The sequence below is a fragment of the Scardinius erythrophthalmus genome, assembly GCF_964197995.2.
Source record: "Scardinius erythrophthalmus genome assembly, chromosome: 12".
In the NCBI taxonomy this organism is placed as follows: Eukaryota; Metazoa; Chordata; class Actinopteri; order Cypriniformes; family Leuciscidae; genus Scardinius; species Scardinius erythrophthalmus.
The window spans coordinates 8,019,700-8,044,551 of record NC_138232.1 but is presented as its reverse complement, the minus strand read 5'-3'; the positions used below and the strand labels follow the sequence as shown (position 1 = coordinate 8,044,551).

The following is a 24,852-nucleotide window of genomic DNA, read 5'->3' as shown; positions in this document are numbered from 1 at the left end:
CATACATCAATGGAAAGATTATGTATTCAGCTTTCAGTTGATGTATAAATCTCAATTTAAAAAAAATTACCCATAAGACTGGTTTTGTGGTCCAGGGTCACAAATAAGTAAGCACTGTTTCTGAACTCCCTGAAACGCCTCGATTGTAGTCTTCAGTTTTCTTCTGGAAACGTACACATCACAATATTCCTTATTTAAATAATTCCCGCCCAAGGCATATGCAAAATAAATTGCAGAGGCCTGGTTGTGTTAGTTAAAGGTGTGTTGAAACTCAATGTTATGGTACGGGACGTGACATTTCCGAAACATACTCGAAGCGCTTGACCAATCACCACACACTGGTCCAGCCAACCAATCGGAGCACATTGCGCTTTTTGGAAGGAGGGGCTTCATAGAGACAGGAAATCAAGCCTAGCATCGGTTCTGGCAGTCAAGCTCGCATACACGTCTACCTATAGGAATACAATGCCTTTCATCCCTATTTAAGGTCCATTCAGTATTATCAGCAGATTTAATTACCCTAATTACCCTCCTCAATCCCCAGCTCCTCCTCTCGCCCAGACAGGACTTGGCCTTCTGATATTCCTCTTCGATTCAGACTAATTTATAATAATAATTTGTTACATTTATATAGCTCTTTTCTGGGTACTCAAAGAGCTTTACATATGGAAGGGGGGAGTCTCCTCAACCACCACCAATGTTCAGCGTCCACCTGGATGACACAACAGCAGCCATATTGCGCCAGAACGCCCACCACACACCCGCTTATTGGTGGAGAGCAGACAGAGTGATGAAGCCAGTCAGTCAATATGGGGATGAATAGGAGGCCATGATGATCGACAAAGGCCATTGGGCAAATTTTAAAAGAACATCCTGGAAAAATTTTTTATGACCACAGAGAGTCAGTACCTCAGTTTAACGTTTCATCCGAAGGACCGTGCTTGTTAAAGTACAGTGTCCCCGTCACTACACTGGGGTGTTAGGACCCACACAGACCACAGGTTGAGCACCCCCTACTGGCTTCACTAAAACCTCTTCCAGCAGCAACTTGGTTTTCTCAGGAGGTCTCCCATCCAGGTACTGACAAGGCTCAACCCTGCTTAGCTTCAGTGGGCAGCAGTCTTAGTCTGTCTCCACCAAAGTGTTTTTTCCCTATGTCTAGCATATTTTTCCAATTGTTTTCAATGGGAGTTTTGCATTTTTAAATAGGCAGGAGCATAAGGAGGCGCTGAGCGTCTATTTCTATTTTTTTTTACCGGTCGCAGAGAGTTGAAGAATGTTCAACTTTGGGTAAAACGCATCGCTCATCACTGACACTGTTACTTTTTACCCAGCCGTCCAATCACAATGGAGAAGGGGCGGGACAAATACCACACCGACCAACCACCACATTCTGCTTGTAAATAGAAACAATACAGAAACAAACTATCAGTGAGATGAGATACTAGTAACACTTCCGTGGATATTCCGTATCATAGCAAGCAAAGCGTCTCAACTGAAAAAAAAAAAAAAAAAAAGAGAAAATGCTCTCAAGCACCCACAGCTAGGCGTTTTCAGCTGAGCACCTAGCAGTTTCAGCTGGCTAAAAACGCTTTGGTGGACATGCGGCCAAAGGGAGTTATTGCTGCACTCAACTGGTACTCACTGCAGAGTCAAATGACGTCCAGCTCCTCCTCTCTGGAGCTCTAAGGGGGTGGAGGGATAGAGTTGTGGGTAGGGTTAGGGTGTGGTTGGATATTCTAGCTCCACCCATTAGGCCCACATTACATTCGCTAGCTACATGTAAGCTCCAGCCATTTGCCCTGCAGTGCACTCCCTGTTCTTATCTATGCTAGGCTGCATGGATGGTTGGAGAGTTCTTGCCCAGAACAGAACCACACCACCAAATTGTATGCTAATTGTCAATCATCTTTGACGATAGTGGTCCTTCTGACAGAACTAAACTGAGCGTTACTGACAGACTAGAAAGAGAGGTGGTGCAATACTGTGAAATATGTGAAAAATATGTTTTTTTTGAGAAATCAAACTTGAAAACCTATTCTAGGTATTCAGAACCTATTCTACTCCTAACTCCAAAAGACAAAATCAAGACATTGAAAAGGGGCATAATAGTTCCTCTTTAAAGTAAATTGTGTTAAGTGGCACTTTCCATTAATAGGGTAATGGTGTACCATTACTTTAATTAGAGCACAAAATCTAATGTTAAATGTAATGTTTAGCATGTGTCCTTCATTTTGTTTGCAAACCTGTTGCTGCATGACATTTCTCCTATTACAAAAAAAAAAAAAATCCATAAACTTCCTCCTACGAAAATAAATCAGTTTCTGCAGCATGGCAAAAATAAAAAATAAAAAATCATTCCATTTTCTCAAAGATTGCATTATTGACTGCATTTGTTAAGCACACCCATTCAAACCTGTAGTTATAGAGATGAAAAAATATAATATTTGTGACATTTTTGACAAGCATTTTTTTGTTGAGTTTATGAGAAATACGTTTAGCAATAACAAAAAAGCAAACTAGTTAGTCAATAGTGAATAATTTAATGTAGGCTATAAATAAATACATTTTGTATATTTAAAATAATTATATTTACTATATGTTATATTAATGTTTAATATTAATTATACAGTCAATGTTAATAATGTTAAAATATTAATTAATACTTATTTTTCACAAAAAAATTAATTAAACTGTATTCATATTCACAAAAACCACTGACAACAGTGTTGCAAAAACGGCAAACCTCACAGAAAATACAAAAAGCTTAAATAATGTATTGTTTGACCTTGGTTGAAAGTCTTAAAGTTAAGCACCTTTTCACTGACCCTTTCTTGAAAAAGATAAAAAATTCATGGAAAGTGCCAAATGCTTAGCCTTACTTTTTGACATTAAAAAAAATTGCTTTCTCATTGCCTAAAAACATTTACTTTTTGTATTTTACTCTAGGTTTAGGTTTAGAAATAGGAAATGGTCCAAAAGAGGAGATTCCCAGGAACTGTCAGTTTCCTAGTGAAGTTCAGCATGTTGTCCAGCTGGTGAACATGAAGACACTGGGACAAACTGATTTAAAGGGAGGACCTGCGAATTCAGATACTGGTCAGTTCCACATGCAAATACTTCATCTTTCAATGTAATTTCCCTTCTTTGCGAAGTTTCTATGCATTTCTTTTTGAGTCTTTAACTCAACTGAGTCATAAAGTGTTGTGCTTTTCTCCTGTTCTTTGCTAAACAGAAGGTCAGTCCCCTCTGCAGAACTCTCCTGCTATTTGCTGTCTGTTAGTTTGCTGACAAGAGACACCTCTTGCCAAGAGAGCTCTAATCATCTCTCTTTAGTCACATACCTGTCCACTCTGCCAGCCCAGTGAGACCTTCATAGCTGTTCTTAGGGTTTTTATTTATCCAGACATCTGTTAGCCTCACATCACAGTGCCAGACTGCTGTCATCTCACCTTTAGATTCTAGAAAAAAGAATCAAATAATGCCCTAGCAAGATATTAACAAGAGGTCAACTGACAAGAGGTGTTGGACTGTAATGAGATCATATAAAAATGTTTCTACATATACAAATACTGCAATCTCTAGTTCTACATTAATCATTTTTTCCCTGTTTTATCACCTAGCAACAATGTACCAAAACACTGTGGGCCTAGTATGAAACCGTGTAGTTGTGGCTCACAGCTTTGGATCCTGAGCTGGCTGTTATGCTGAAATGACAAATGGCAGTATTTTGTGTTTTGCTGCCAGGTTGCCATGACCTTAACACTGCTTTTTCTTGCAGCGTTGCACTAAATAACAATTGAAAATATGCCAATTCCAAACCAACAGATGGCAAGGGCCTCACAATTACAAGGATTATGAATATGAAAGCAGTCGTATTGTCATAGAGAATGCCGAGATGTTGTTGGTTTAAATACAAAGAATATTACATTAGCTATTTTAATACATCGTCACTTTGCTTGAATGGCAGTTGTTAGAATACTCAAGGGTTAATTTGGGTTGAAACAATCCACCTTTGAATAGAAATTTTGCTTGATTTATTAGAAGTTATGCAATAACTTTACATAGACAAGAACCATAGATGCTTTTATTTTATTCTGATTTTATGGTTGATTTTTAGCAGACACATAAGGGATAAAGCCTGACACATGGGGTTATAGTCAGAAAAATCTAATTTTTCGATATGGAAAAGTTATTGAACCTTTAGACATAATATTTTAATAATGTAAAAAAATATATATTAAGTATTATATCTGATACATCAGGCTTTTATGGCTCATATTTTATGATATTGTGAGAATTTGGAGCTCAATACTCGTGGAGGAAAATTTTTTTTATGCAATTTAATATGCAGTTTAGTGCAGTTGTTGATATTTATATGGCCAAAAAGTAAAATGAAATTCTGTAAATCAATGTAAATATATATATATTTGTTTTATCAAAGTATTGATCATGTTGATAATTTAGAGGCCTTAGAAATTTGCCTGGGCTATAGGGTTAAGTATATCAGCTAGGATTTGGTAAGTGTTTTGTGCATGTCTGTTTTCTAGAAGAGACAGGTGGCGTCAAGGCATCCATCACAAGGTGTCCTACAACCCAGGATTTCTCCCATATTGCTTTTGGTTCAAAAGTTATCGGACCTCCTCCGCTCACCGCCAGGAAGAGCAGCACATCTGCAAATAAGAAAGAAGAAAGATCCAAGTCTGAATTGAGCCTCAACACACCATTAGGCAAATACATATTTATTTATTTTCTTGACACATAACATCTAAGACCTATTGAGAGTAATGAAAATTTTAGTTCAGAGATTAGATTTTTGTAATGATACATGAGTTGATGTAGTCTGGGGAAAGCAATCATTTTTGTACTATTATATTATGTTTCCAAATATAGGCCGAGCTGAAAATGTTCAGCCACGACCTCCACTTGAAAGGCCGTCCGCTGAGAGAATGGGATCTAGGATACCACAGAGAATCCACAATGCAAGGAGAGAAAAACACAACACAGGTGACTTTATTTAAATATATTATATACCGAGTCTGTTGGAGCTACCACCATTCAAATGTGTGGGGTTGGGACGAAATCCTGAACACCATGATACATTTTTTCAGGATTCATTGATGAATAGAAAGTTCAAAAGGACAGCATTTATTTGAAATATAAATCGTTTGCAACATTATAAATGTCTTTACTGCCACATTTGATCAAAATAATGTGAATTTAAAAAGTGAACTCATCCCAAACTTTTTTTTTTTTGTAAGATGTTAGGTCACTCAGCTTTAGTATGTTCATATGTTTTTGTGGACTTTAAATATTCTTTGTTTAAAAGAGCACTTTTTATGTTTTTCAGTATTGATGTTTTGCATTTGGCAATCAAAATTAGCACTTTTTTATTTTTAGAAATGTTAATCAGACAGACCCTCCCCAAGTGCTAAGTGTTCTCTTGAATATAATTCCTTGTTGACTTTTGAAGTCTGCTGCTACTACAAAGTCATTGGATTTTATTTTAGTCTCATATGTACTCCCTAAGATAAAGAAGGTGGCAAAATTAGCCTGAACCCAAAGGGACCTGAGCTTCAAGGAAAAATTGCATTATCCTCACTTCAAACTCTGGGCTCTGATTTAACAGTAGAAGATGAATTAACCGATCCAGTTCTGCAAGGTGAGTAATTATGTTCCTTCCATGTGACATGTAATAGTAGAGCACCTCTCCTAAACAACATTAGTGGCTTGTTTAGGAGAGGTGGTCTACTTTTAAAATGATTAATTTAATTGTTAAGTGATCAGCCATATGATTTTCACCTGATGGGTGATAAAATGGGTGAAAGAAAATATAGACTTGTAAGCCCTTAAACATCCACATAGCAATCAACCACCCAGAAAACCATAGAAATTAACTAGCAACACCCTGACAATTGCCCAGAACACCCTTAATAACACATTGTTATGCCCAGACACCCACCCATTGTGATGGCGGAAGGAAGGCATCATTCACATTTTCTAAAGGTACGGTAGGCAATTTCGGAGAGGCTAGCAATAGCTTTGAAAGCATAGATCCCATCCTCTCTTCAGAGCGCCCTCCAAAGTCACGCCTCCTTCAAAACAGAGACATGTGACCACTTCTATTATTAATTGCTATCAGGATTTGAAGAGAGTTACACCCAGTATAACAAAAAGTGTTTATGAAATACATTGCCTACCCTAGCTTTAATGTACAGATAATGTACAAATGTAGTTTTACATGAATACAACTCCAATTATGGAATAGTTTGTAAACAATTTAGATCAATCTAAATGTAAATTAAACATGTATACAACTACAAAATGTTTCTAAAACTAGATCTGTACATCCATCCTGATCTCTCAGAGTTCAGCTCTACTTGTCTTGAAGTACCAAAGGTCTAGCAAACTAAACATACCAAATGAGTGATTCTGGAAGCCGCCTTGATGCCAGCGTTGAGAACACGAGCAGTTGTTCCACATTAACAATCCTTTCCTGCGGAGTAGGTCTAACTCTAACTTCCCTTTAGCAAAGGAAAGAGAGTTCATTAGTGGTAATGGGACATTAAGTACACTGTGTAGGTCAGAAAGAAGTCTCTGGGGTTCAGGCAAGCTTGCACTGTGGGCAATTAGAAAAGGTGATTACAATATAAGCCTGTTCAAAAACGTGCCAGGAATCGAAATATGCAAAACCCCTTGGAATGGCAAGAGCGAAGGCAACTCTTGAGAGGTGCTCTGTGAGCGTGCATGCTTTAATTAGATGAAATGATACTCTGTGAAGAGCTTAATAGAGCCTTTACATCACTTTATCTGACATGGCCATTATGTTGCCGTTTTCGTATTTCATCTTGTTTAGCTGACAACGTCATTATGATCCATGCATGTAAGCAAAACAAACAGAACAAAACACGGGCCAACAACCCATTAGAGCTGAATCTCAGTATCACAGTTGTTTCTCTTAGACAGCAATGAAAATAAATGGAGACAAAAATGGAGTGATGTATCAAAGACCTTAGTGATAAGTCATAAGTCTCAATAGTCTCAAACTGTGCTCAGAATCTTTGCCAAGATTTCAACTGAAGTCGGATTTCAATGTAAACGTGAACATTTCTCATCAAATTCGTACAAAAAAAACAGATTATTTGAGAAACATTTTTAATTACATTTTATATTTTTATATAAATTTTATACCTCTATGTCAACAATTGTACCATTTGTTTCATATCTCATAAGGAATCTTAGGAAAAATGAGTTAAGTTGTCCTATTACGCTTTTTTACATTTTCAAACTTTTTAGTGTGTAATGTTGCCATTTGAGCATGAAAAAGGTCTGTAAAGTTACAAAGCACAAAGTCACTCCAAAGGGAGTTATTCTCTATCAGTAACACGGTTTCTGAACTTCCTGAAACGCCTCGATTGTAGTTCCGAAGTTGTTTGACCAACCACAACACAATGTTCCAGCCGACCAATCAGAGAACACTGTGCTTTTCGGAAGGAGGGGCTTCATAGAGACCAGAACTAAACAGTGCATTACTGCCAGACTGAGAAGAGAAGTACTGCAACAATGTAAAATATGTGAAAAATAAAGTTTTTTTGAAAAAAAATCAAGAATGAAAACCTATTCTAGTAAATGAATCCTCTTTAAATGAAACAGCCGAGAAGTCTTATGAGCTACAGAAGTAATAAGAACTTTTATTTGCTAAAATGTTGTTGATGCCCTTTGGACATTGCATTCATCTAATAGTCCACAAAACATTATGAGAAATGTAGTGTCATCAGTATGACCTGTGCATTTGTGGTGGATGATGATAGTCATCAACCCGTGTAATTTAAAGCGCAAAACAATTTGTTCGGCTTTTCGATACCCTTTATTTGTCCTTGTCTCTAGGTACGGGAAAGTACAGCTCAGGTTCACAGTTCACACAACTTCACAGCGGTTTAGTCAGACTTTTTGCTGCTGTGCATTTTGCTGAAGTAGATCAAAGCTCTGTACACTCACAGAGCAAATTCATCACTTGGTCTCTGCGGTGTCTTTTGCTCCCTGCTCTCTGGGTGTCTTCTCTTTGGTATGAGGGCATGCAGACCCCACAGGCACACATCGCCCGTCTGAATTATGATCTTACTGTACCATTGCTCCCTATCTACTAATGATGCTGTTTTTGTGTCAGTGGGAAAGCCAGAAAGTGTCCCCCCACACACACACTCTCTCCCCTATTCCCGAACCCACACACACACACTGGCAAGTTAATACTATTTTCTCTTTATTCTCTTAGGACCGCACGTGTATTCCTGCCATACACATCTTTAAAATATTCTTTTAATGCATCTCCCCCATTTATGTATATTTTAAGGCATAATTAAAGCATAATGCTGCAGTTATAAAATCCAGAACAAATGAAAGAGTTTGGACGTATCCTATAAATTTCTACTCGCACACAGTTGGCAAGCGTAGTAGAATCTATCTCAATCTTCAAGGTTTCTGGTGCTGCTCTTATTTGCATATGCTCATTAGAATGAACGCAGGCGAGGAACATGAGTGCCAGTATAAAAAATGAAAGACGAAACATTGTGTTTAGTAATTAGATCTCCATTATTGATCTTTATAGAGACAGTAAGTCAACGGAAAAAAGAGGAACAAGTAGGAAATTCAAGGAAATTCTCTATGCTCAAATGATTTTCTGTTTCCTCTAACTGTTATTGTCGAAGAAATTGTAAATAAAAAAATTATAATATATACACTGCCTTTCAAGCATCTGGTGTCAGTAAGATTACAAAAAAAAAAGTTTATTCTTTAAAAATTTTTTTTTTAAATCTTACCGACCCCAAACGCTTGAAAGGCAGTGTATATATAATTTGTATATAAAGTGTATATAATAAAGTTATGCTCTTGTGATTAAATAGCTGCATTTTTCAGCATCATTCCAGTCTTCAGTGTCACATGATCCTTCAGAAATCATTCTAATATGCTCAAGAAACATTTCTTATTACCAATGTTGAAAACAGTTGTGCTGCCTAGAATTTTTTGTTGTTGTTGTTGTTGTTGATTTTTTTTTCTTTAGGATTCTTTGATTAGTAGAAAGTTTAAAGGCATTTGTTTGATTTTTTTTTAAATGACGTCTTTTCTGTCACTTCTATTCAGTTTAGTTTGTCCTTGCTGAATAAAAAGTTTTGAATGTAAGTCTATGCAGTTGTCTAAAAAGTATTGGGACAAATTTGAATGCATAAAGGGGTCATCGGATGCAAAATTCACTTTTACATGGAATTTGCATATAAATATGTGGACACAACCACCATACAATAAAAAAAAAAATCCATTCACTCCTTTTGTTTTTATCTTCAAAAAGCCTAAACACTCTTAATAATAAAGCCATTTGGATTTTCTGAGCAATAAATGTCATATTGCTCATGCTCTGCCCACGACCACTGACAGACTGTCCCGTATTAGCATATTTCCTTCAGCCATTTGTATACTGTCTGCCAGTGCCAAGGCAACACTTTACATGTCTTGTGTCGACACCGACACGCCCCATGGAAGAAAGGGGTGGGGTGAGCAGTTGCTCATTATCATTTAAAGAGACATGCACTGAAACGGTCGCAGTGAACAGAGCTGTTTTCCAGGAGGTAAAAGGGTGTTGTTTTACACAACCATTGAAGAATTTTAACCAAAGTATGTTACAAACTTTACATGAAGACCGTAAAGAATCATAACAACTTGTAGAAAATGGGCATCCGATGACCCCTTTAAGTCACACAAATATATGACTTTCAGTGCATTATACTGGGTTTGACATCTTGAAAGTGTCCAAATACTTTTTGTCTTAATTTCAAACAATATATTGTTTTATCAACATAACGAAACGTCTTTGTGAAATTGTCACTTGAAAGGGGTTTCAAATGTATTTTTTACTGTAAATTACACTTTTTTTTTTGTTAGATGATGCACAGGCCTAAGACCTGTAAATCAGCCAAGTAAAGCCAGACAGAATTTCAGAACAGAATACTAACACAAACAAAGTACTGCACATTTAAAATTGCAACAAATGGTGATGTTACCTGTAAATCTTCCTGTCATATTTCTGCAGACTGTGCTTCTAGTGCGGATACATCTGGGTCAGCCTTCAAGCCTCCGTGTGCTGCTTCACCTCCAGAACGTGTGCTGACTACAGATGACGCTGACCTTTGTGACACAGAAACCGAGCTCTCTCTCTGCGACGAGGAATACGAAGAGGAAGTCTTCACTTTCTCCTCATGCCCTCACTCAGCCAGACGGAATCAGGCTAGCAGCAACCCTGTTGAGGATTTGACCTTTGGCCTTAAAGGTCACAAGCTGGTAACAGAAGGAGAGCGCAAAGATGCACGTCTGGAGGATGATTTCTTGTGTAGTGAAAGTGAAGAGGTATGGACACATAGACTACACACACAATTTAAAATGCAGATACAGCAATACATTTATGGTTTTGAAAATAATTGATTGAACAGTTTGCTTCTGACATGCAATTAACAGATTCAAAACATTCAGAAAGTTGCTCAAGTAATTTGAGTATTTACTCTATTGTGTTAACAAGAGCAGCTAGCAGAGCTGCACAACTGATAATTAGAGCTAAATTGTGTTCAAAAAAAAAAAAGTAAGCTTTTGTTCTCGTCCTACTCAGCTTATGAAATCACTAAGAAAAACTAGTTTCTGTCGGATTGGTACTATTTCAAAGAAATTAAGCTGAGATTTGTAATTTAATTCATTATTATAGAAAATTGACAGATAGATAGATAGATAGATAGATAGATAGATAGATAGACAGATAGACAGATAGACAGATAGACAGATAGACAGACAGATAGACAGATAGACAGATAGATAGACAGATAGACAGATAGATAGATAGATAGATAGATAGATAGATAGATAGATAGATAGATAGATAGATAGATAGATAGATAGATAGATAGATAGATAGATAGATAGATAGATAGATAGATAGATAGATAGATAGATAGATAGATAGATGCATTGCATGCATGCATTTCTTTACCATGAAAGTACTTTTTAAGCAATTAAATAAAATAAAAAAAATTTAAAATGTGCATATAAGGTCATCTTAATTTTGTCAGTCCTGTACACTTTTTCTGAGACACCTGAAGAAATGATCAACTCTTCCTTTAATGCCACAGATGTACTGCAGACATATGCAACCACAACATCAGAAACAATTCCCCAACTCCTTAACACCTGTTGCCTGCATTGTTTTCTTTCCAAGTTTCCTCTCAACCGACGTACAATCTAGTGGAATCAGCTGTTAATGATACACACACAACTTGATGGTTCCCCCCAGGGTCCCTGCCACTCTGTTAAGTAAATAAAGAAAACCATCAGTTTTCTTCAGTTCAGTTCATTTCTGACGAGACGGCATTGAGCTCCTAGGTGCTCCTGGGTTCTGCGTCCATTGAGAGGATCATCATTCATTTATTTGCAGTCTGTTTCATCTCCTCTTGGGAAATCATTCTCATCTTTGGCATACATATGTTCTCCCGCACTTAATTAGAGATTTTTGATTGATACCACTGACAGATTTATTTGTTGTTTATTTCCCCTTCCGTTCCCACCCTTGATTTTTATTTTAATCTTTGTTTCTCATCTTCCAAAAAGCAGATGTCTGCATTTGTCTACTTATTACTAATGGGAGTTGAAAAAAAGAAATGGTAAATAAGTGATTTGTTTGAACATTATGAACATTATGTTTATGTTATACCTCTATAACTTGCACCTGTGTGATATTAAATCATTTCCACTGGAAGCAGAGGTGATTACATTCGCCTAATGACTTCCATTAATGCCACAGAGTTGTCAAAAGAAGATAGATGAAGGCGTAACATTTTGAAATTCATCTGTAACACATCTTAATAACCACTAAACACAACCTGAGAACTTTCACTTTCTTAGATAACTTGCATAGCTTAAATAAATTCATTGCAAATAGATAGGGCCGCACCAGACTGATGCGTGTTTACCGAATGTCAGCACTACTCATGGTGAGAGGAGATTTTATTTTATTTTTTAATCCAAATAAATGCCAAAATATTAAAACCGGTCCCTCCAGGGGATATGAAGATGGAAAGAAAGAAGACAAAAACTCAGGCTGATCTGATGGCTCGGCTGGCCGTGCCCTTTTAGTGAGGTTGTCATCATTAGTGTGAAGCTTGCTGTTTAAGACCATTAGTGTAGATCAAAGCCTCACTAGTTTAAAGACCTTATCTGTTCCAAAACAGAGCAGGGACTGACAACTTTCCGGGCACAGTGTCGCCCTGATTAATTACAGGTAACTCTGATGTTACTTCGCCCGCGCCAGACTGTCTTGCGTTTGTGGCTATTAATGCGTTTCATCTGTGACAGCGTTGGCGTTCGTGGCTCTGAGATCCTTGCAAGAGATTTCATCATTCTCTTTATGACTCCATCACAAGTTTGTTATTAAAATTGATATTTGTAGTTTTAGAGGGAAATTTGATTTATTAATGCCTTTCCTTCCTTGTGTTAATATCCCAAGCTGAAAGAAGATAACCGAACGGAGTGCCGTTATTAATCTCGATATTTCATAACTAGTGATGATTGCTAAGGGAATTTATTTTCATTTTAAATTAAGCCTTAAGGATCAAACTTTAGTGCATAACTCCCCTAGTGAAAAAGAAATATACTAAAATGTAAATGAAATATATTTATTTTATGCTAAGTATTTTATGTACTTAATATAAATACCCTGCAATTGTACTTTTAGTATACTAAATTGGTATACTTAAAGTCTGCTAAATTGGAACAACTCATTTTGTACTTAATGCACTTTAGTTATCCGGAAATAGTGCTGGAACCCAACTAAAGATATGCTTTAGTATATTTGATTGTGCTAAAGTTGAACTATTGCAAGTATACTTTATGTACACTTTAAATATTGTGCATTTAAAGACTGATGTTATACAGAGATCATACTATACTAATAGTGATATTAAAACACATGTTAGGCTTAATATTAAGAAATGTGCATTGTGCGATAAAGAAGTACTCCAAATAAAGTTTAATTATAATATTTATATCAGTAAGTCTCAAACAATATGTCAGTAAATATGTTAATGGATTGGTAGTATATACTTTGTATGAAATAAATGTATTTTAAACACACTTTAGTATATATATTTTTTTTTTCCTTTGTGCAACAGACATGAATAATACCTCAAATCGTGTTGTTTGTTGAGGACAGGTGTGCTATTACATGTTCTTTACCTGGTGGATGAGAATACGAGCAGAAAATCACATAGATTTTTTTTACATTAAAACCGACCGGAATATCATAAAGTCTTAAAGGAGCAGCCAGTGATTTCTGAGAAATATTTGAAATCACCAAAACAAACACACCCCTGCCCAAAAGGATCACACCCCTAACTTGATAGCTCCGCCCCCAAATTAACGAACACACTATGCAGCACAGGTACCTCCCCCCTCATGAGTGGACACTAGTGATGTATGTCTCGAGACCGGTCTTGTCACGGCCTTGACGGTCTTTGGTCTTGGTCTTGTCTTGGTCTCGGACCTCTCGGTCTTGTCTAGGTCTCGCTGTCTCAGACCGACATAGTGGTCGGGGGATTTAGCAATACAATACTACAATATCCACGACGACACAACGTTCGATAATGCAACATTATTATCCGCAACGGAACGGATTGAAGCGCGCATCCGAGTGAAGACAGTGCGGCGTGTGCGCGAGGCGCGAATCACACGAGAAAACACTTTATCCGCGCCACTGATCGCAGCGGCAACGAGCACTTTGATCACTTGGTTTAAAAAACACATATCAGTGACATGATGGGTTTTAACTTCATTCAGGAGATTTTGGGTAACTGCACAACTGACAGATGACTTTGAGCGCACCGCCAACGGTGTGTGTGTGTGTGTGTGTGTGTGTGTGTGTGTGTGTAACCATAGCGACAAAACGACCAACTTTCGGATCCTGCACTTAAGCCTATAATTTCGTTTTTAAACATTTTATTATGTATTTAAAAGTTGCAGAATGGATTCATTTGGAGACTCTGAAATCAGCAGAGATAGGCAGGCATTTGCTTAGATGAATTTGTCTCTTTGATATATCTGTGTGTGTGTGTTGTTTGATTACAGTATTGTATTTAAGATGGCGTTAGACTAAATAAATGGTCTTTTAAATATCATCTGCATATCTCTGTTGTGTTGACTAAACATTAGGCCTAATCCAAGTTTATAATTGTGTATCTTTAATTTGATGTTACGATTTCATCGACACATTAAGTATAATTATGACCGCCGCTAGCGTAGCTAGCGAAAGCGGTCATATAGGGATTGTCAAATTTTTTTTTTTTTTTTTCTATCATCTAACTGAATTTTTCGTCAACGATACCAGGGACACCGAAACACCGGGGAACATGAAATTTGGTGGGCATGTAGCCCCACTAGACTTCTACGGAAAAACTTCGTTTGGTCCCCGGGGGCCACTCCCCCCCCGCGCTGGGCCCCCCCCCCCAAACCCAAAACATGCAGTTTTTCCTAAATAACTACCTGAACCGTGGCACCGAGGATGAAGAAATTTTTATGGTATGTTGGTCCACTAGACTTTTACAGAAAAATTTCGTTTGGTCCCCGGGGGCCACTTCCCCCCCCACGCTGGGCCCCCCGTGAATTTTTCGTCAACGATACCAGGGACACCGAAACACCGGGGAACATGAAATTTGGTGGGCATGTAGCCCCACTAGACTTTTACAGAAAAATTTCGTTTGGTCCCCGGGGGCCACTCCCCCCCCCGCGCTGGGCCCCCCGTGAATTTTTCGTCAACGATACCAGGGACACCGAAACACCGGGGAACATGAAATTTGGTGGGCATGTAGCCCCACTAGACTTTTACAGAAAAATTTCGTTTGGTCCCCGGGGGCCACTCCCCCCCCCGCGCTGGGCCCCCCCAAACCCAAAAAATGCAGTTTTTCCTAAATAACTACCTGAACCGTGGCACCGAGGATGAAGAAATTTTTATGGTATGTTGGTCTACTAGACTTTTACGGAAAAATTTCGTTTGGTCCCCGGGGGCCACTCCCCCCCCCCCCCCCCCGCGCTGGGGCCCCCGTGAATTTTTCGTCAACGATACCAGGGACACCGAAACACCGGGGAACATGAAATTTGGTGGGCATGTAGCCCCACTATAGATTTTACGGAAAAATTCCGTTTGGTCCCCGGGGGCCACTCCCCCCCCGCGCTGGCCCCCCCCCCCAAACCCAAAACATGCAGTTTTTCCTAAATAACTACCTGAACCGTGGCACCGAGGATGAAGAAATTTTTATGGTATGTTGGTCTTAAGGGCCCACATCAACCTAGCCCATAATCACTCATTTGTGATTTGCGCCACTGCCATAAAAAATGAAAATGCAATATTATTCTGCTTTAATCGCCCCTATCTTCAGTTGAGATGTTCAGAACTGCACCATATTTCATGTGCATGATTAACTTGACATCATCTGGGGGTATGCTAAGTTTCGTAGAATTTCATCCATGGGGGGGTATAAAATAAATTCATTTATGTGCACATTTAGTGACTGTACACTCATCGGCCTGTAGATGGTGGTGTTGAGCGAAGGGTTGCTGGTTTAGGATGATACTGTCACACACACACATGCAGGAATACAAACAAACGCAAGCATGCACACACACTGACATCCACACGCACAGACACACACCCACACACACACATACAAATCCACATGCACAGACACACACACACAAACACACACGCGCACACACATGTACGCACGCATACATACACGCACAGACACACAGTCACACACATGACATGGTCTGTCTCTGTATTGTTCTGCCTGTGTAATTGATGTAATACCGTCTAATATGTATTGAATGTAAACTGCGGCTGAACCCTAGTATGCTGCTGTTTCTGAATTCATACAAGTTATTGCTTAGCTTCAACACTAGTCTGTTTTTTTTTTCCCTCCGGTCTCGACTTGGTCTCGGTCTTGGTCTTGACTTGGTCTGTCTTGGTCTTGGTCTCGATACCCTCTGGTCTTGGTAGTGTCTTGGTCTCGGTTTAGGCGGTCTTGACTACAAGTCTAGTTGACACACCCCTTACTGTTGATTGGCCACAAGATTCTTTTGGTGCTCTGTCCAATCCACTTTCAACAGCGTTTTTTTTAAAGGCCCATTCACACCAAGGACGATAACTATAACAATAATGACAAAGATTTAATTCTAAAAATCTTTTAAATATATAATAATAGCAGAGTCCACACCACACCTGTATCGATGACAGCACGGAGAAACGATATCGTTGGAATCACTTTCTGAGCGTTATTTTTCCAGCTGATGAACAATAAAAACATTGACAGGCAATCAGAATCCATTCCGCTTTAAAGAGCTCGAGCATTTAAAGTGGCAGACAAAAAACCTGCAGCACACGCTTAGAATAAACAGTTATAAACTTTTTTCTTATCATTTTAAATATTTGTCATTTCATACAAACTATTTCTTATAATAACAATCAATTCTTTTTTCTTTTACAGGATGAAATGCAGACAGAGTTCCTCCATTCCATTACTGCTCCCCCACCACCTCCTTCAATACAAAAACACACAGTCCTACCAGAGTTCTCTTATGAGCCAATTAAGACTCAGGCCTCCACAGTCCGGCATGTCTCTAAAGGACCAAAGAAGCATGAACCCATGCGAATAGCACCAACCCGCTGTCTCTCACCAAGTACCTCCAGTAGACTGGATCAGTCCGAGGCTGGTAGACCACTGCCTGATGGAGATACCAGGATATCTATCAACAGATCATCTGTGCGAGAGATCTCACTGAACAATTCTGGGCTCCAAAAGGTGAGCCTGTTCACTTGTCTTAGTGTTTGTTTCCATTCAAAAAAAGTCAGCGTGGTCTGATAAAATCAAATCTACACAAGCATATATACACAAAAGAAGACATTTTGAAAAATGTCTGTGTTTTTTTTTGTCTATACAATGAAAGCCAATGGGGTCCAATTTTGTTTAGACTTAACATTCTTCAAAATATCTTCTTTTGTGTTCTGCAGAAGAAAGAAATACTTACAGATTTGGAATGACATTCATTGTTCTGTGAACTATTCCTTTGAGGAACTGACAAAAAGTTAATTTAGGTAAGGTAGAGAAATGGGCCTCAAAATAAAGCAACCACATGGGTTTTGTGGAGTGAACCCACACAAATCACATGGCCTGTGTTCATGTGGATTAAATGTTTCTTAACCGTAGCAAGCATTCAGGGTTAGAGGGGATCAAATCAAGCACATACTTCAGCTAAATTAGTGCACTCCAGCAGAGTGGCTTGTTTATGAGGGCCTCGGTTTCTTATTGTAATTTCAGAACTGGTGTGGTTCTTATCTTCCCCAGAGGCTGGATATTTTAATCTGAATCCATTCAGATTGAGGGGAGTGGGTTGTGCCCTTGCATTGCAAATGGCTTGGACATAATGTTCTTTTGTCTCTGTCATTTTTAAAGCATTTTTTAGGGGTTTTGAACTCCCAGGGAAATGTTTTTGCTCAGAGGTCGCTCTTTCTTAGCTCAGGGGTTACGGTTACGCTACAACAAAATTACTTTGCCTCGGACATTTGACCTATATAGAAATAGACACAAATGAGACAATTGAGTCATGAGTCAAAACTTTGGAGTCTTGATCAGTGGGAACTCACCAGTATTGATGTACTAATGTGATGCTTCCATTGCAAAGCCAATAAAAAAAAAATATATTTTTTTTAAATCTGGTCTATTGAAGACGTCAAATAGATTTTTTAGGCGCGAAAGATCACCACAGACACAGTACAATCCACATGGGATAATCTCACAGTATAACAAACAGCTGTACATATGATACACCAGTGTTTTGCCAGTTTCTCTCTTTTAATTCTTTTTATAACTGTATCCACTGTGTGTCCAACTGACTGCACAGTATTCTTCCTTTTGATTCTAAACTGAACTCAAATGGCACTGAGAATTGGATAAGAGAGAAACATAAACCACTTAATTGGGGAAATTGAAACATTAAATAATGCTGATGACCTGGGTCTGTGGAGTAGTGAGTTTGATGTGTCAATTAAACTCTGTGGGGTGCGGAAACAAATCAAAAATGAATATTTTGTAAACATTTACTCACCCTATATGTCAAGAAAGAAAAAAATATTATTTTTTTGTCCATACAATGAAAGACGATGGGGTGTAATGTTGACTCCTGCTGTATGTAAATGTTCTTCAAATATCAGAATATCAAAATAACAGATTTTTTTCGATAATCCTGAAAAGCAGTAGACGTCAGCAAAATCTGTATTTGCTCTCCATTTCAACTCATTGAAGCCTAGGAGAAACAACTAGGAAATCAAAGAGAACTCATTAGTGTTCTTTCCTCTCTTAAAGGTTGGAACATGTTTGTTAAACAGAAACTAAAACTGGTTCAAGCATCCTGCACACCTACCAGACTCACCGCAGGTCTTAAATGGTGATCAACTAAATGGTTTAAATAGAGTTTGATGTGGGAATGAGGATCATTACAGGTGCCCAATAACACTACTTTCCCCCATTTAAACATGGCACATAACTTTGATGCTGCTGAAGTTTCTGGAAGGTCGCTCCTAGATCCAGGTAGGACTTCATATAAGTGGATTTCTAAGCAGCAGGCAGCCGTCCCTGCTGATGTCTTGGCCTTAATGGGGGTGCCAATTAGCTTGCAAGCTATGATTGATTGCTTGCTAATTAGCTATACCCAGTAACGATTTGTCTCACTGCAAAGTGGCACTGATGAAGTAATGAGATTTTGGGGCTTTACAGGTGAGTGTCGATGGGAGAGTTCAACCTTTGGGCTCCAGCAGGTGTGATCTGAGGAGAAGTCAAGATGAAGAGGACGAGGATGAGGAAGATGAGCTACGAATATTGGCAATTTTGAAGAGAGAGCAGGAGGAAGAAGGAAATATGGGCAGCCCAGGCCTTAGTGCATCACAGGTAGGATATTCATATATCACCTTAAAATCAATATTATCAATATAGTTATTTTATCAATTTTTTTTATTTTGAAATATGTTAATATAAATATTTTAAATATTACCAAAAATTGTATTTAATATACACGCTATTCAAAAGTTGTTAATTAATTTTTTTTTATATATATATAAATAAATATCTTTCTTTGGAACTTTCTATTCATCAAAGAATCCTGAAAAAATATACCACAAAAATATTGAGCAGCACAACTGTTTTCAACATAGATAATAATAAACATTTCTTGAGCAGCATTTTAGAATGATTTCTGAAAAATCATGTGACAATAAAGACTGGAGTAATGGCTGCTTTCAATTGTAATAATCCCCCCCCCCCCCACCACAATTTTACTTTATTTTTGATCAAATACATGCATCCTTGGAGCATAAGAGACTGTTTTGTTTTGTTTTTTACAAACCCACCCCAAATTTTTCTGCAGTTGTGTGTATAAATATATATACAATATAGAATGGGTGTTTTAATTAAACTAAAAATACTTTCTGTTTGCAATACTTCTAACTTGACTGATATGACACACCAGATTTCCAGGTTTTGTGAGATTCAATCATATATTAAAAACACAATACCAGTAAATAAACACTTTTATGCTCTTTTAGGTTCACCACTGCAACATAAGTCTGAGTGCAAGCAGCGATGACACCTCAACCTGGACTCAGTGTATTCCTTTGGTGGGCTAACACACACACACATGCACACATACAAACACATTGCCACACTTGAGGACAGCTTGGGAAGGTCTAAATTCCTCCTTCATCATTAGGCCTCTCAGTTATCCAGAGTAATTTGTATGGATGAACTGTAGCTAGCAGGCAAATAACAGAGTGAATATTAAAAACTGGTTTCCTATAAAGAAGGGCAATCAAACAGTTTATATAAAATAAAAAAAACACTGATTAGAGTGAAATAAACTCCCATGGCATTGCAATATCAGACCCTATCCATCAGTTGTTGATGTGGTTGTCGTCTGTTGATTAGAAAGATATGCAGCAACTGCTAATCATGCCTGGTATTGAGAAACTGCAAATTATAAGACTGTAAGATTGTGAAAACATAGCAATACTGCCACCATCAGGTTAGAAGAACTTGCACAATACTCAAGTGCTTCTCAACTGGTTTTGCTACAGGACCCAGATTTTACATTGTAACATAATTTATCTGGCAGAAGTAAATACAAATGTTCTTTAAATCAAACACCAAAATGTATCAGTATTACTATGAACTGCATATGCCCAACAATATGCAACATTATTAAAGTGACACATGCTGAATTGGACAACTGACAATTTTGTAAATGCATAAACAACAGCAGAAGTGCGACTCTCCAGCCTAACACATGGAACGACTTTATTATTAAACTCAGAACAGACCTGCAACCCGATTTTGATTTAGGACCCACCAATTGAGAACCACTGCTCCAAACTAAAGAGGCTTGAATCATTATTTAACAGCACAGTTATCCAGGACATATTATATTTCCAGCTAGACTGGAGCTAAAAGTGTTAAAGAACCAGATTATAAATACACACTACTTATTTTCTCTGTGGTTTATAGCCAGTGGATCAAGGCCAGCACTATCAGAAAGAAATGAACCCTCTTCTTCACTCTAATCCCAGGTAAGAGAAAAATACAGGTTTTTAGCCTCACTAAGTCTGCAAAGTTCTGTATAACTCTAAGCCATTATTCTAAGCTCTTAAGTGTTGAGGCTCAGTTGTGAATGAGTAATTTCAGGAACTTTATCATGCAAGTTCATAAGAGAACTCTTGTTAGCCCTCGGGCTCGTGCACTTTCAACAATTCTGACTTCTAAAAAGTGGTAACGAAATGTGATCGGAACAGGGTAGCTTTTGGGCACTGAATATTTTGATGTTTCTATTGACAATTTTATCCAGTGGTTCCAGGGTACTAAAAAGAACTTTTGAACATCAAAGCATATAAAAAAGAAAGCATGTGGTGTGCTTCACAAAATTTGATACCAGTCTTCAAAAGATTTGGCTGCCATTCATTATATGATGAAACTGTCAGACTGTCGTTACAGAGCATTGCAACTTTTGTCAAAAGTCTCCTCATTCTCCTCACTCCTCAGTTTTTAAATTACTTGAGAAATAGGAATAATAACAATAATACCAATCATTTTTGTTATTAATTATATGAACAAAATGATATATATCATTATATATACAGTATATATATATATTTATATATATATATATATATATATATTCATGTTAGATGCATTTGACAACACTAATATATATATATATATATATTTTGTTCATATAATGATATATATATATATATCATTATATGAACAATATATATATATATATATATTAGTGTTGTCAAATGCATCTAACATAAATGTTTGTGCATTTATGTGCTTATTAACTTTTATTGATGCGCATATATATATATATATATATATATATATATATATATATATATATGCGCATCAATAATTTTTTTTTATTTTATATATATATATATATATAAAATAAAAATCAAAGAATAGAGAACCTACATTTAATAACCCATTTACCATTTTACCATTTACCAATAATGAAAACAGATTAAGAGGAAACTAATTATGTTATAATAATAATAATAATTATTATTATTTATGTTATATTTTATCATTAATAATATTTCATGAATTATATAAGCAAAATTATTGTAAATAATTATTATTATTAGTAGTAGTATTAGTAGTCATATAAGTATATAAATAAATATATTTTTAAAGATAAAAATCAATAAAGAAAACCTATACTGCAATAATTAAAACATGGTTTATGAGGAAACTAATTCTGCATAATGTAGGACCTTTAAATGTAAATTAACTGATCAGAAAAAATTTTGGAGGTCATTTTATTATTTTATATGCACATTTGGTACAATCCCACAGCCTAACTCTGGCTAGTTTCGTACGCAAAACTTTTCCTGTCAGGGGATGCTGCCCACACTGCCACGCCTCGGTGATTAATTAAGCATGGTTGTCAGGGACAATGAATAACCAGGAGTTATGCATGTGCTCAGAGGCTTGCATGTGTCACCTAGCTGTCACCGCTGCTGCAGAGCTCACTGGGAGGTCATCATCCACCTCCCTCGCGTCCCACCAGGGAGCCTGTCCATCAACACCACATGGTGCCTTGAAAGTGTCATGTAAATGAGAGAATATGAAAGAGAGAGACTCTCTGCAGAAGGGTGTCGTTCATTCACAACCCGTGAACGTAACCCGTAAGCAGCAGAGCAGGAGTTTCAAACATGGGCTTTGGTGCAGCTTCGATGTGCATGATTCCAAAAGCTTCATTATAATAAAACTATATATCATAGTGTACATATAATATAATTCAGTTTTAATACTAGGACAGATGCTCATGCCCCTTCAAGAGCTGTTTTATTTGAATATTTTAATGGCTATATGGTTAACCCTCTTGTAGAGAATGGATGGATGTCCTTAGCCCTCCGATAGTTCATCCAAATCAACAGATGGCCGATGAAAAAGGAGACCACAGCAAGGGCTCAACCAGAGGTATGACAGCAGAAAAATCCCCATCCTGGGCGCATATGTTTTGTTGCTAAAAATATATCATGATCTAAATTTCACTTGCACTTTGAAGATATGTGCTTTTTATGAACCCACTGTGATATTTCTTTGACAGTACTAAAACAGCAGGGTCTTAAATTGCAGTTGTTACTGCTCAGGAAGAAGAGTTTATACACTATATGGGGTAAATTGTAACAATGTGAACCTGCTATTAAATTGCCTATGAGAAATTATTGAATGGCTGTAATGTAAAAAGTAAAACGATTTTGAAAATAATTGGAGAAATGCAAAGGGTAGCATACATATACAAATATAAAAACACATGAGGAAAATAAGCATTTATTTTATTTTGTTTAATTGAACTTTTCACTCAAACCCTTGTAACAACTTCCAAACTTTTGCTGACTTTATTTTCTTATTTTTTTTTCTGTATGCTATCCACAGGGTCTATGTTACACGACAACAGTGGAGAGGAAGAGTTTCTCAATTTGATGTATGATCCCTGCCTCAACTGTTACTTTGATCCACAATCTGGGAAATATTACGAACTGCTCTGATCCCGAGATGAGCAACATGTTGATCAATACTGCCACTATGTATGGTTTTAATTCAAGCACTATACTGTCCTTCCTAAAAATGAATTTAATGGGTGTATATTTCTTGTAACTGTTTCTAATGTGATATAGTTTTTTAGTGATCAATTCATATTCAAGCATGTTTGAGATCATAACTGAAAAGTTAATAAACCATATGATTGAATCCATTTCAGAGTTTATTTTAGTTCCGACTTTTTATTCAAATTTATAGAATTGTTCCTAGACAGTATGTAAAACTAACTTAAATTGTAGATTATTTGTTCTAATTTAATTCACAGGTTTTAAATTAATCTCACTTTTTAATTAATATTAACATAAAAGCAAAGCCACTATAATAATTAGCCAATCTCTGTCTGCAACAAGTTCTGCAACCCTTATTATTGACGGAAGTTAAGCGCGTTCACGATCGACCAATCACACGCCCGTTGCTCCTTTACGTCATTTGACAGGTAGAATCGAATCACTAGGAAGTAAACAACTATAATGGCGAGAAAGTGTTTGAAGGTAAGCCACTACTCAAATATGTTACTAAATTTGATTTTATATATTGTTTTTTGGGAGCTTGCCTTCGCTTTTCCGTCATATCGCGAATCCAGACAGGCAGAAAGTTCTGAGAAGCCCACCTCAGCAGCACCAAATGTTCAACAGGTTCGTTATCGACTTTCTTTCTCAAGTCACTTCCCTGTCAGTTCGCATACTACATACTGATGTCTTATTTTTCAGGTTATTAGACTCCATTCAGGGGTAATCGCGTCTGTTGTGGTCGTTACTGTTGCTGCAATAGCAGCTGCTGTCTTCATCATACGAAAATACTGCTGTCTGAAGAGGTATAGAGATATGTGACACTGTGTGCTTTATGTGACAGTGCAACCTAACCTTTCAGTCCTTTCACCCAAAAAATATTTTTCAATAATTTACACGAAAGTTAATAATAAACTTACGAAGTGATAACTAAATTTTGTGTAACCTTGTTTATATACTGTACACACACATATATGCATACAGTCTGTCTATGTATGTGTGTGTGTGTGTGTGTATATATATATATATATGTGTATAAATATATACATTTTTCTTTTTCTCTTTAGTAATGCAACATATAGATACTCAGAACTGCGAGAAATAGAAGAGCAAAACGCAACCAGAGAAGAGGACGATGATTCAGATGAGGTTAGTACATGTGGCATGTTACCAGTAGTTTATAATGGCTTTCAAAAACTGTATATACTTCACTTTTTATTCTTACTCTTGCTTTTCTTTCCACAGGACCTTTTGGAGTGAATCATGTAGCACAATCTATCCTTCAAGTTTCTCTTCCATTTTAATACTGTGACTTTACAGTATATGGCCAAAAGCATCACATGGGTCATTTAAAAACCACCAGGAGTTCCTGAAATATTTATCTCTGTTCCACCATTTTTCAGCACGGATATGTCCACCAACCAGTTAAATTTAGCTGGTTACATTTGGGAGGATTAATTGGCCAAGATCCCCTACATTAAAGAACTGAGGGAAAGGGGTTCAGAAACGTTAAGATGCACATTAGAGATGAAAGTTACTGTGATTTAATAACTTCTGAAAAGAGCTGTGGCAGTTGTCGGTTATGGTGCCCATCGCTTAAAATTTGGTCATTG

General features: G+C 37.2%; 1 protein-coding gene across 1 annotated transcript; it reads left to right on the top strand.

Annotated features, from left to right (window-relative positions):
• Positions 1–1,347: 1,347 nt before the first annotated feature.
• LOC308699125 (protein CFAP20DC-like) lies at positions 1,348–23,384 on the top strand (the record flags this gene model as incomplete). Its single annotated transcript, XM_081379713.1, has 12 exons — positions 1,348–1,399; positions 2,950–3,099; positions 4,551–4,730; positions 4,894–5,007; positions 5,531–5,662; positions 10,148–10,395; positions 16,566–16,880; positions 18,852–19,022; positions 19,676–19,747; positions 20,631–20,692; positions 22,516–22,607; positions 23,067–23,384. 12 exons carry the CDS (start codon positions 1,348–1,350, stop codon positions 23,177–23,179), a joined length of 1,701 nt encoding a protein of 566 aa, XP_081235839.1. The 3' UTR covers positions 23,180–23,384.
• Positions 23,385–24,852: the final 1,468 nt, after the last annotated feature.